The sequence below is a fragment of the Acromyrmex echinatior genome, chromosome 13, assembly GCF_024713525.1.
Source record: "Acromyrmex echinatior isolate Ae372 chromosome 13, ASM2471352v2, whole genome shotgun sequence".
Classification (NCBI taxonomy): Eukaryota; Metazoa; Arthropoda; class Insecta; order Hymenoptera; family Formicidae; genus Acromyrmex; species Acromyrmex echinatior.
In genome coordinates this window covers 721,829-735,526 of record NC_141864.1, presented here as the reverse complement: position 1 = coordinate 735,526, position 13,698 = coordinate 721,829, and the positions used below count along the sequence as shown (strand labels likewise).

Sequence of the window (13,698 nt, the reverse complement as noted above, 5' to 3'; positions counted from 1 at the left end):
AACATTACTTTTCCTTAATTAACATACTTAATCTTACTTTGTTCAGGAACATTCTGCTTTAACGCAATTTTCTTTGATTTTAGACTTAGCTTTTGCTACGTCTTTATTAAATGCAGCTGTGAAAGACAAAAATATAACAAATAGTATATCTATCGAATCAGTCCCAACACAAATCACGCCTACAGTTCAAGAATCAATATATGAAACGAATGCTGAAATAAATATTTCAAGTGATGATACTGATAGTAGATTAGTTAAAACGTTTATTCAATTTTTAATGAACAATTAATCACAAGTTTAATGTATATTTCAGGTTCTATGTATAGGTGCTAGATCGACAGCTACTGTACTATTAGACACGTATAAAATTTTTCAAGATAAATTTTCCAGTGGAAAATATTCACACAAAAAAATATGGGATAAAATTCTTGTGGAAAAAGGATATGTGCGGCAAAACTGAGAAGCCTGAAAAAAACTTATAAAAGCGTCACAATAATTTATCAGACAATGATAGGCGGACTTGGCAATTTTATGAGGTTCAAGAAAAATTATACTAAAAATGTAGTGAAAAGTTTATTCTACATTTCTTCTTGTACTTTTTGCAGATTATGGATGATATCTTTTCGAAAAGAGCCTGGTACTCTCCAGTCGCCGTCGCATCATCAACGGGACTTCCTGTTAAGCAGATCAAGAACTCAGAATTATTTGTTAATACAGAGCCTACATCTGGTAAGTTTATAAACCATGTTGTGGTCTGTTTTTCAAATATTAAAATAACAATTGTGTAATGTAAAAGGACAAGTAAGAGTCAGATAAATAAATAGAAAACGCTTTATCACAAATATTCAAATAAATGAGTAAATTTTATAATTTTATTATTGTTCCTTAGTACATTTATTTGAATATTTGTGATAAAGCGTTTCCTATTTATTTATCTGACTCTTACTTGTCCTTTTACATTACACAATCGTTATTTTGAAATTAAGAGTCCTGTACTTAACTAACTTTTTTTTTTCAAATATTAGTTGAGAAATAAAAACTTTTAATGTTATTATTGTATATTTGATTATTATCACAATTAATTGTCATGTATTTATTTAGTTCAAATAATGAATATTTGAATTGTTAAAATTTTATTCAAATATTTAATAATAGTTTTTTTATAGATCTATCATCAACAGAAAGTGTACGTGGTATTAAAAGAAAAGAGTCATCAGCATCATCAAAAGAAAATATGTACGGTCTGTTTAAGAAAAAACTAGATCAAAAAGAAAGACTAGGCATAAAGAAAGACTGAAAATGGGTGAGAAATTCCTTGCAGTTTTGACTAAATTAGCTGAAAAGTAGTTAATGCTTAAAAAAAATGTGTCTTCTAAAAAGTACAATATTTTTCCGTTCCTTTCCAAAGTTATTATAGCTATAATCATAACTAAAATCTTTATTCTGTTTAATGTTTAACAATCATTATGTTTCACTGCACATATTTTGTATTTCATTTAAAAGCTATGCAATAATACAATATCGTTAAATATTACACAAATAGAAAGCTAAATGTTATTTCTTTTTAATATAGAATATTTTTTATTGCATTTTATAAATTACTGAAATTTGTTTTCATGTCTTTATAATGCATAAGGAAGTATTTGTACTGCCCGTAATCATATTTCATATTTTGTAAGAATTGATCAATCATAATTGAGTATTCCACTTTTACAATTGATTGATGAGAGGGGAATACTTGAGTGTGATTGATCAACTCTTAGATTATGGAATACGGTTACGATCAATATAAATAATCTTTAATACATTAATAATAATACATCTTTCATTTTTTATGTAATATTTTATTTTGTAATACCTACACTTAGATGAATTTTAAGCTGGCGGCATACAATACTTTTTTCTCGCTGAATTTGTGTTTTATTATCGTTTTGGCAAATTGCCAAATGCAAATTCAGCAGGAAAACAAACATCGTGTGCTTATAGGCGTGAAAAGAAAAATTTATATTAATTTTATTTTATTTAATACTGATATATTACTCATGTTATATTACTTATATTATATAATACAAAGTCACTCTATGATCTCATTTACGTTTACTTTACCACATTTATCAAAACAATTAAAAAACTTATAAGAAAATTTATAAACTTAATAGAATAGTTTATATATGTTTATATATGTTTTGTATTTATATATGTTTCGTTTATATATGTTTTGTTGTTATATTTCTTACATTTTATAAGTATGTCTGTAAAACCTGTTCTTGTAAATAAAATTATAACATCAAATAAAGAGCAATGAAATATTTATTACAAATATTTATTTTAAAGACATCCGACATGATACAATATCTAGTAAGAGTTTATTTTCTGGAGATGAAAATTCTCTTATTGGATCATACGTGCATATTATGTGAATCTTGCATAACAATTTTTTAAACTATTGACATAAAATATTCATAATTAAATCTCTTTTGGCAATTCCGTCAGCATTTGGTCTTCCTTGATATAAAATAACATGACCTCTATTACTCTTGTGAAGTTGGGTGGACTTGGGAGTATGGTGATAATCCCTTTGATTTCATCATTTCTTAATATACAGATATTGAATCACACAGCATGCTATCATATATTCCGTCATTAAATTCACTCTTAATGCCACATAGGCAGACAATGCAATAAACTTCTCATCCTCCCTTTTAATAGACCAATATCCCTTTCGATTGTCACTCTGGCTACTGAATAGCGATAATTATAATTGTTCTGTGCTACTGTAAGGTGCCTATTGTCTCTAAAGGGAGTCAGTAAGTTTTGATGAATTTCGTATGCAACATCTCCCAATATATGACTGTCAGCTGGAAACTTCTCTTCATTATTCAAGTAGTTTGCTACCTCAGATTGTCGAAAAACTCGCTGGTCATGAACTGAGCCAGAATGCCCAGCATAACAATGTGTGATCAAAGTTTTGTGATCACACACCAACTGTAAATGAACGCAGATGTACATAATCAAATATTTTTAAAAAACTATTCGTTATTAACAAATTAAAATACTTGTTACTGTAACTGTATCGAATGAAATTCTTTACGGTTTATGTAATCGAGAATTTTCTTTTGGAGCCTCTATTCGAATATGGATATCATCAATGGCCCCAATGGTTTTCGGAAAGCCACTGCTTTCTACGAATCCTTGCATAATCCTTTCAGCATAATCACTTATAGGCCATTTAATAAATGTTGAAGCATTTAAGAAAAGTGTATGAGTGACCCTCGCACAACTCGAACAGCAGTTGCTCTTCCAACATTGAATCTATCGTAAACAGATCTTAAGAAAGAAATTTATTAAAAAATGTAAAATGCAAATACTTTATTGTGAATTAATAATTATTTATTGCATTATTTTAAATGTTTCCTTATCTGTAGAAATCCATTGTTACCATTTTTCAAATATTTTTATTATTATCATTATTGATGATGTGGTGGTATCATAGGAGATCCCTTTATTTGTCTCGTTAAATATGGCCTGAGCATTTGTAAAAGAAGTTCAAAAGTCGCCTTCGACATTCTATGAATAAGAAAAAATATTATTGTTAATATCAACAACTTGCGTAAGACAAAGAAGCATGTGTGGATAATTGGAAATGAAAAATCATGTATGTTCACTAACCTAAAATAATTTTTGAAATCGTAATCCATGTAACGGTCCACAATATCGACATAATTTAGAATTCGCGGACGAAGTGTACGCTTTTTCCTTTTACGTAACACTAATTTCCATTCATCATCAGAACTCGATGAGTCTTTAGATTCATATTTTCTACAGCGCAGTACGATTACCTTAATGGCATCCATGTTACAGAGACTGTTCAACCACAAAATCCGTTCCACTAAAGATTTCACCCAGCGCCCGTAAGCTAGTGGAACGGCAAATACTGCAGTCGTGGTCGTGGTCATCGCAGACTTTAAGTGGAACGCATCCTTAAAAAACACACAGCCTTTTGTTGTTGTTATTGACATTTGCTACAATTTCTTATAAATGGCGCTGAACCATCAATATACGATCTATAATATACGATGGCAGGGCAAATCATAATGTTTCAAGCACCGATGATGTTGCTGAACCTCTGCATCAGCCTTTATATGCTCGGATTCCCACAGTTGATCTAATGTAATTTTTAAAATCTCGTAGCAAAATAGTTTTCAGTATATATTCCAACTCTTTGATGGTTAAACTATGTACATAGTTGTCCGATAAGAAACATTTTGAATACTGAGCGGATTCGCTTTGCGCTCTATTATAAATGCATCCGCCCTCGATGTTGTTTTTTTCAATATTATCAGTGTTGTGAAGAGAGAAGATATGAAGTTCGTGCGACAATCGTAGACGATCAAAGTGACTAATGTCGACAATAAAATACAGACTGAAAAAGAAATTCGCAAGCATGGAAACATGCTGCCGATTTCTATACGAAGATCATCTGCGGATTCATCTACGGTCCATCGAATTGCGGCAAAACAATCGTGTTGATATTTGTTAGAAAGTCTACATGGCATAGTGTCGAGAACGTGTACGTGTACTCGAAGTCGTTGCAACAGCCAAAATATTGATACTTGGAAAATTTATTAGTCCCGGTTGAAGAAATTATTTTACATTCTCCAATAATAACGATGTATTATGACCGAACGAGGCGCTTCTAAATTCTGTTTTTGTCTTCGATGACGTGACGTGCGACAAGCAAGACGCGATCAGAGAGTACTTTGCGATAGGTCGACACGCGGACATCGACTGCTTTTATCTATGTCAGACATACGCAAAGAAATCGAAGCATCTTATACATAATGCAAATCTATTGATCCTGTTCAAAGGACGGTACCAATCTGAAACATGTATACAATGATCATGTAAACATTGACATGTTTTACGAAAATTTCTGCGAACTGTATCATTGCTGTTGGCAACAAAAGTATGGATTTATAGTCATAGATAAAAACAGTGCGCTTACGAATGGACGATACAGAAAAGGATTTAATGAGTATGCGATACCTTAACGTGGTTAGTTGTTGTCAATACGTCAACTACGCAACATTTCCTTTGTGCAACATGGATAACAACAAAGAGCTCAAGGGTCGCGAAACAAATTGCGAAAACGAGTGAATTGATTTGTAAAAAATATCGCGCTTTAAAAATTGGCAAAATAGAGGAAAATATAGCATTGGAGAAACATTTTAAGCCTACCGTCAAACCTCTAAAACAAATTGTTGAGAACACTGCTAATAATGAATCTCAATCAATTAAGAAAGAAGTCAATGTTGTAAAGGGTATAACAGTTATCAAATAAAATAAATATATAACAGTTATAAAATAAAGGTTATCACTACATTCTCACCGTTATCGACGTGTTGAGTAAGCATGCATGAGCCGTATCGCTGAAAACCAAGAGTGGAAATGAAGCTACAGCGATCGCAAAGATAATTCGAAACGATGGAAGATATCCGAAAAATTTGCAAACCGATATGGGAAAAGAATTTTATAATGCAAACGTGTAAAACTCCTGAAAAAACACAACATAAATCATTATTTAACATATTCTATAATAAAGATATCTGTTGTTGAACTGTACATTGAAAAACATATGTGGAAACAATTTACGCACAATAGAAATTATAAATGGATCGACTTGCTATCGCGTCTCGTGTCTAAGTACAACACGCGAAAGCATCGAACTATCAGTATGCGGCCTATCGATGTGACTCCCACGATTGCTGACAAATTTTTAAACACGGTGTACAGTAGCGTAAAGGCCATCGCACTCCCACGATTCAAAGTGAGTGACTCGGTACGTGTGAGCAAATTCAAGACGATCTTTGAGAAAGGTTACACGCCAAATTGGACTACGGAAGTGTTTAGAATCATCAAAGTACAGAAAACTAATCTTGTGACGTACTACTGGAAGATTACCGCGGAAAATCGGTCGCTGGAGGATTTTACGAGTACGAGTTACGTCGCTAATTTCGACGTATATCTAGTTAAAAAAATGTTGCGTATATCTAGTAAAAAAGGAGACAAGGTTTACATGAAATGGCTCTCATTTGATAATTCACACAACTCTTGGATACACAAGGATAATGTGTCATAGAAACAAAATTTATAATAAATTGTATAATTATTTTTTCCCTAGATAAATATAAACGCATTATACATGTTATACACATTACACATATTACAGATGCAAGTACACACGTACATACATGTATACATACGTACAAACATATGTACATATGTACATACGTACATACATACATATGTACATACATACGTACCAACGTACATACATATCATATGTATTATACATGATATACATATTATATGTACTATACATAATATACATTAAATATATTATACGTTATATACAAGTGTAGTTTTATTAATAAAAAAAAAATACATAAATACAAAAAAAAGAAATGAATTTTTTATAATAATATTTTATATTAGGTGTTGGAATTAATTCGTAGCGTTTTACAAGTGATGGGAAGTACTTTCATTAATGTATTTTTTAATGCTCATGTGAAATAAATAACATTCTTTCATTAAAAACGCTACGAATTAATTCCAACACCTAATAATATCCCCATGGCAGCGTGTCGGTAGAATGTACCGCTGGAACAATGTACCGCTTATCGTCGTATGGCTTAAAGCGATTTTCGTTTCGGATATGGTATATACTTCGTGCAATTTCGATCTTATGCACGACTGCCTGCGCGTCATTTCAATTGTGTCATTGAGTGTATAATCATTGAACGTTATGGATCTTGCTACAACATTGCTCTTGACGCCCTTTGCCTTCTTAGTATCTTTTTTCCCATTGACGCGCAAGACGTACATTTTCGCTCTAACGGGAACACAACCAGTTGTATGTCGCCGATTTAAATGAGCTTTTAATATGTTGTTCTAAAAACAAGAGATAAAAATAAGAAACACGTATTTTTTTATACCCTTTAACATGCTGAGTCGCATGTTAAAGGGTGAAATCCTTCCTTGAAGAAAATCGGTTTTTTCTTTCGAAGCGAATATTGAAACTATGAGAGATAGAAAAAAATTTCTGCAATAAAAATTGAATGGTTGCAAGAATACTTTATAACTATAATAAAACAAATTTTTCTTAGTTATTTATTTATTTATTGTATACCTCCACCCTCTACTCTTATTTTCAAAAATATTTTAATTTTTTATATGACCAAAATTAAAGAGAATTTTACATTGAAAATAACGATGCGTATTTAAATCATGTTTCGAAAAACCATTTTTGAGATATGAACGAAAACGTCTCTATATACGCGCTCCGTATTCTCTATATACGCGCTACCTATTCGTCTCATATCACATTGGTTGCGCGAGATAACAACACAGTTTATCACAGTGCAGTAGTGACTATTAAATCAGTTTTGTAAATAATAATAATAATAATAACAATAATAATAATAACAATGCCAACAGCAACAGTGACTTTGTCAACCTGCTAAAATCAGTCAAATACTTTTGAAGGTATGTTTATAAAAGAATATACAAAATATTTTAAACAATTAAGAACAAAGCATTAATAAAGAAATTAATACTTTAATAAAATTTTATTCATTTCATTTTCATCATAGAACAGCTAATTCCATTTAATGTTGACATCAATAATGTATTGATAAGGCGATGTAAAAAATATGTAGATTTGCTGACATAGATAAAACAATAATTTTTGTCTGCGTATGTTATTGACACATAAGTTTAAAAAGGGGCAAATCGTTGGAATGAATTCAGTTTCGTGCTTGATTTCGAATAAGTACTACTAATTGCTAATGATACTAATTGGCTAATAAGTATTTATTTTTTATATAACTGCATTATATGTTGATCATACAATAGCTAATTGCAGTGTTAACATGAATAACATTCAATGTTAACATGAATAATGTATTGCAAAACATTGCATCTTAGTAATCTAGGCGAAAAATAATATTCAATTAGGACAGTTAGGATTTGATGAAACAGTATATTTATAATTTGATAACATTTTTAAAACACTTGTAGGAAGACATCATATGTATATATATATATATATATATATATATTGTACAAAATTGTTTTTTTCCTTGTTCAATGAATTCCTTTGAAGGATAACCAAATAAGAAGGTACCAAATTTATTATGAAATAGACAAAAACTTTTCTCTTTCTTTTAGTAATTATTATATTAGAAATGGACATGTATTAGGTGTATAACTTTGCTTATACCTTTTTCGTATAGATGGTTTTAGCGGTAAGTGGTGATCAAAATAAATAGATCACAGACGTCACACAATAAACTTGGGCATCTGTCAACATAACCCCATAGAAACATTAGTCGATTTGTGTCTGCATCATAAAGTTATTCTCGGTTGAAAATGTCAGTTTACGAGCCAAATTCTTGTCATTTGCGGGAGGTTTTAATTTTCTGCTTCAATATGAAAAAATCTGCGGCTGAGGCTCATCGAATGCTCTCAAATATTTATGGTGAAGCCGCTATTAGTGAAAGAACGTGTCGTAAGTGGTTTCAACGCTTCAAGAACGATGATTTTCACGTCGAAGACCAGCATAGCGGTGGAAGAGAGAGGGTTTTCGAAGATGCAGAATTGAAGGCATTACTTGATCAAGACTCTTGTCAAAATCAAAAAGAATTGGCACGATCATTAGGAGTGACTCAACCAGCCATTTCAAAACGTCTCAAAGCTATGGGAATGATTCAGAAGTAAGGAAATTGGGTGCCGTACGAGTTGAAGCCGAGAGATGTTGAACGGCATTTGTTTGCTTGTGAACAGCTGCTTGAAAGGCAAAGACGGAAAGGCTTTCTGCATCGCATTGTGACTGGGGACGAAAAATGGGTTCATTACGATAATCCCAAGTACAGAAAATCATGGGGAGTTCCCGGCCATGCTTCCACGTCGACGGCCAAATCGAATATTCACTCCAAGATCATGTTCTGTATTTGGTGGGACCAGCTCGGCGTAGTATATTATGAGCTGTTAAAACCGACTGAAACAATCACAGGCGATCAGTATCGAACGCAATTGATGCGTTTGAGCCGAGCATTGAAAGACAAACGGCCACAATACAACGAGTGACACGATAAAGTGATTTTGCAGCATGACAATGCTCGACCCCATGTTGCGAAAGTGGTCAAGACATATTTGGAAACGTTGAAATGGGAAGTCCTACCCCACCCGCCGTATTCTCCAGACGTTGCTCCCTCTGATTATCACTTGTTTCGATCAATGGCACACGACCTGGCTGACCAGCACTTCCGGTCTTATGAAGAAATAAAAAATTGGATCGATTTGTGGATCGCCTCAAAAGATGACCAGTTTTTTCGACGCGGGATTCGTATGCTGCCCGAAAGATGGGAGAAAGTAATGGCCAGCGATGGACAATACTTTGAATCATAAATGTATAACCAGTTTTTTACAATAAATCGAATTTCGGAAAAAACGGTATAAGCAAAATTATATGCCTTATAAATAACATTTATAATTTTTAGAAAATAATGCGGTTTAATCCATGAAATATTATAATACTGCTGTCTGCAATATTTACTGCCGTGGACTTTCCAGAAAGTCTTATAACAACAGAAGAAGTTACGATGCAGAGAAAAATGGAAAAGATGATAAAAGAAATGTACGAAGAGTACTATGAAATTGAACAAGAAGAATCGTTGGATTTTTTAAATTCATATGATGTACCAGAAGCACAAGTAATAGAACTCGTAGATGAAGAAGAAAATTACGCACGCAATGTAAAAGAAATAATTTGTGACATCGACGATATTTTAGCAGAATATAAAAAAGGAGCAGTTGAATATTGAAGAAGTGGTAAGTTAAAGCCGAGAACAATTGAATTTGTAAAATCAAGATTTTGAAAGTAATGTCAGCAGACTAATTACGACGATGGGAAAAGCAAATGAACGTAGATGATAGTAGACTTGAAAAGTTGAAACGAATTTCAGTATACACGTTAATAAATTTATTGAAGCTATTCGTAAAGGGGCAATGATCCATGATATTGATATTACACGATGGGCTTTGCAAGCGCAACAACAAGTAAACTTATTAGGTTTTAAAACATCACACGAATGGGTTAGAAGATTTAAGCTCGCGCATCAAATTGTATGCACATTCAGTTTTCATCGCCAAGATTTACTAATTTGTTTGGTATTATATAAAATATGCTTGGTATTATATAAAATGATGAGTGGATATTTGCAACATAGGCCAGGAGAATTTGACAGTCGATTTTTGTTTTAAAAAACATTCGAAAGCAACATGCGATATTTATGATGAAATAGCTATAATTACTTGCGCATGTGCAAAAAGTCTCTCTGTATAACCATTTTTTCATGATCATCATATTTGTAATCTGTATGAACCACAACAGATGTTAATGATTTATATGTATTGTAAAAAGATAATTTTAAGCAATGTCTAGAAAAAGACACATGGTGTGCTTTTCATGTTTTAATTGTAGTAAATACAAAATAAAAATAAATATTGATTATTGATATTGTATATCAATACAAATACCATATTAATAAACATATCAAATATATTATATTAATAAAAATATCGAAAAACAATAACTTTAAAATTATTGTATCGTAGAATTACAAATAAAGAAAGTAAAACAAATTATATATGTATACTAGCAAATTTATTACTGAAGTACAGTAATATATAATTAATTACTTATTTGAAGTACTAATTGTAAAAGTACTGAACAACAGTGCTTTTAATATTTATTATTAAGTAATTAATTACTGTCTTTCAATATTAATCAATATTTGATTTCTATAAAGGTATAATGCCATTACTTCTCAATTCATACTCTGTAAATGTAAAAATAAATTTATGTAACACAATTAACGTACCATATTTTTTAATGTTTTTCTCACATGCACAAATAATGGTATTTACAAATTTTCGTCTATCTATCTCAATCCTTGCAAATTCCATCGTCAAGATTTTGGTAATATTTCAGAAGAATTTCCTCGACTAAAAACTTCTAATATTCGGAAAAATTTCATTGGACCTCGACTATGAGTTCGAAATTGAGTTCCAGAATGTACTTGTGAATTATTATTGACATTCTGCGGCAAATTGTTTTTTTTCATTATTAGCTAGACGTCTCTGACACTGATTGTAAAAAAAGTAGGATACGCAAGTTTACACTATTATTATAATGTTTTTTATAAATTAATAAGTAGAAAAGAAAGTGTATCAAAAACTATATTATTGATAAATGCAATATAAATTATTGATAATGAAATAAGTATCTTTCTTTTGTTATGAGTTCATAAAAGTACCGCATTTACGGATTACTTCAAATTTATATTCACAAGTTTCACAGTTGCATATTTTAATTTATATGATTTTCAATTTATATAAAGCATCGCACTTGCACGTTATTTCCATAGCAAAATCAACTGACTATGCACAATCAATGCTGCATATGCTGATTTATTGCACATAGGAGTAAATCGATTTTTTATGCATAACATCGCATTAATAAGACATATCATATCAGTATCAGTGACCTCACTCTGATAAAATGAAAGGTTCAAAAAACTTCGGCATTAGCAATGGATAAAAACACAGTGATAACCAGACAACCCTCTTTAAAAATATCTGCACGGAAAAAACGCTACAATCGGAAATGATAATTTTCGCTCATCAATACATTTAGTTGTGATAACTGTAAGATGAACATATCCTTACCATTATTTTTGGTTATGGTAACTATAGCAATTTTTTCCGTGTGTGAAAGCATTATCAAGATGACGCCTTATCAATACATTATTGATGTCAACATTAAACGACGCTCTACGATGAAAATGAAATGAATAAAATTTTATTAAAGTATTAATTTCTTTATTAATGCTTTGTTCTTAATTATTCAAAATTTTGTATATTCTTTTATAAACGTATCATCAAAAGTATTTGACTGATTTTAGCAGGTTGACAAAGTCACTGTTGCTGTTGGTATTGTTATTATTATTATCATTATTTACAAAACTTATTTCAATAGTCACTGTTGCACTGTAATAAACTGTGTTACCTTTATCGCTATCTTGCGCAACCAACGCGGTATGAGAATAGGTACGGAGCGCGTATATAGAGACGTTTTTGTTCATATCTCAAAAATGGTTTTTCGAAACATGATTTATTATAAATACAAACCGTTGTTTTCATCGTAAAATGCTCTTTAATTTTGGTCATATAAAAAATTAAAAAATTTTTGAAAATAAGAATGGAGGGTGGAGGTATACAATAAATAAATGATTTAAAAAAATTTGTTTTATTATAGTTATAAAGTACTCTTGCAACCATTCAATTTTTAGTTCAGAAATTTTTTTCTATCTATTATAGTTTCGAAGATATTCGCTTGGAAAGAAAAAACCAATTTTCTTTAAGGCAGGATTTCAGCCTCTTAACATGCGATTCAGCACGTATAAAAAAATGTGTCTCTTATGTTTGTCTGTAGAACAAAATACTAAAAGCTCATTTAAATCGGTGACATACAACTGGTTGTGTTCCCTTGTAAGTCCAACGAATTTGGTCATGATCGCGCCATTGCTTTCGTCTTTCATTAAACCGAGAACTTTTTTATTTACTACCGGAATATCGTATTATCGATCGCGTAATTGCTCATATTGAATCTATTGATAACGCGTTTCATAACAGTGTAGACATCGTCGCATGATGTCACTCGATGTGATAAATAAGGCTGTCTGTGTCGGTATACATAACAGTTGTTAAATTAAAATTATTGCTGAGTTATATTATTAAAAAAATTATAAAAATAAATCTATTTAATAAAATCGTGCGTGAAAGAAAAAAAGAGAATGTGTAAGAGAGCGCAACGGGTGGAAGAGAGAGCGCGAATACTATGGTAAATGCACAACCGCAGTTGTGTAGGACATAAGAGAACGCAACTGGTGAGAGAGAGAAAAAATATCCTTCGCTCTACCATGGATCCCGGTAACGCGCTTCTCCTTTCCCAACCTCTGTAAGGCATTTTCCTCTTTCTGACTTGACCTCTCTCTTTCACATACACATACACGTCGTATACATATACGCACTAACACATAGTGGGTTAGAACTACTTTTACCCTACTTTTATCCTACTTATTGTATTATACTTTTCACGACATTCTCTTTTCCCGACATTGCAGAGCATTTATCATAATCCTGACCTACACAATATGCCATATTCAAATTTGAGCTTTCGCACTTCGACAAAATATTGGAAGTACAAATTAGATCGGTCCGTTTTTTTGTGTTCAAAAATGCATTTATTTCAAAACAAAATGAATGAACAGATTAATTGAAATATTGTCCATCTGGCTACTACTTTTTCCCAATCTCTCAGGCAATTTTCGAATTCCATCTCGAAAAAATGACTCTTTGGAGGCGATCCAATTTTGGAGCCAATTTTCGATTTCTGTGAAAAAAGTGAACCGGTGACTTGCCAAATCGTGCTGCATCCTTCGGAACAATCAGTAATCAGAAGAAGCAATATCCGGAGAATATGGCGGGTGCGGTAAAACATCCCATTTGAGCGTTTCCAAATATTTTTTTATGACTTTTGCAACATGAGGCCGAGCGTTGTCCTGAAGAAAAATA

The 13,698-nt window shown here is 31.7% G+C and overlaps 2 protein-coding genes and 1 pseudogene across 7 annotated transcripts in view; 2 read left to right on the top strand and 1 right to left on the bottom strand.

The window, feature by feature from the left end:
- The window catches only part of LOC105153240 (uncharacterized), a 354,849-nt gene that overhangs the window by 22,887 nt on the left and 318,264 nt on the right, over window positions 1–13,698 (top strand). The window lies entirely within an intron of this gene.
- Window positions 1–13,698, top strand: part of LOC147907460 (uncharacterized) — a 72,801-nt pseudogene that overhangs the window by 4,262 nt on the left and 54,841 nt on the right. The window contains exons 2-5 of the transcript XR_015547197.1: window positions 84–261; window positions 334–536; window positions 606–729; window positions 1,167–1,303. The product of XR_015547197.1 is annotated as an uncharacterized LOC147907460 (transcript). The remainder of the gene's footprint in view (window positions 1–83; window positions 262–333; window positions 537–605; window positions 730–1,166; window positions 1,304–13,698) is intronic.
- LOC105153243 (hypothetical protein) lies at window positions 3,468–6,417 on the bottom strand. The gene is made up of 2 exons (XM_011067973.2): window positions 3,670–6,417; window positions 3,468–3,567 (listed from the first exon to the last, which is right to left on the bottom strand). The coding sequence occupies exons 1-2, from the start codon at window positions 4,017–4,019 to the stop codon at window positions 3,468–3,470; spliced, it is 450 nt and encodes a 149-aa protein (XP_011066275.2). The 5' UTR covers window positions 4,020–6,417.

Excerpts from the sequence above, each read along its gene's own strand:
- LOC105153243 (XM_011067973.2), bottom strand. The coding sequence starts at position 4,019 with ATGTCAATAACAACAACAAAAGGCTGTGTGTTTTTTAAGGATGCGTTC. Across the intron at positions 3,568-3,669 it reads GATTTCAAAAATTATTTTAG|AATGTCGAAGGCGACTTTTG; the intron begins GTTAGTGAACAT and ends TCTTATTCATAG.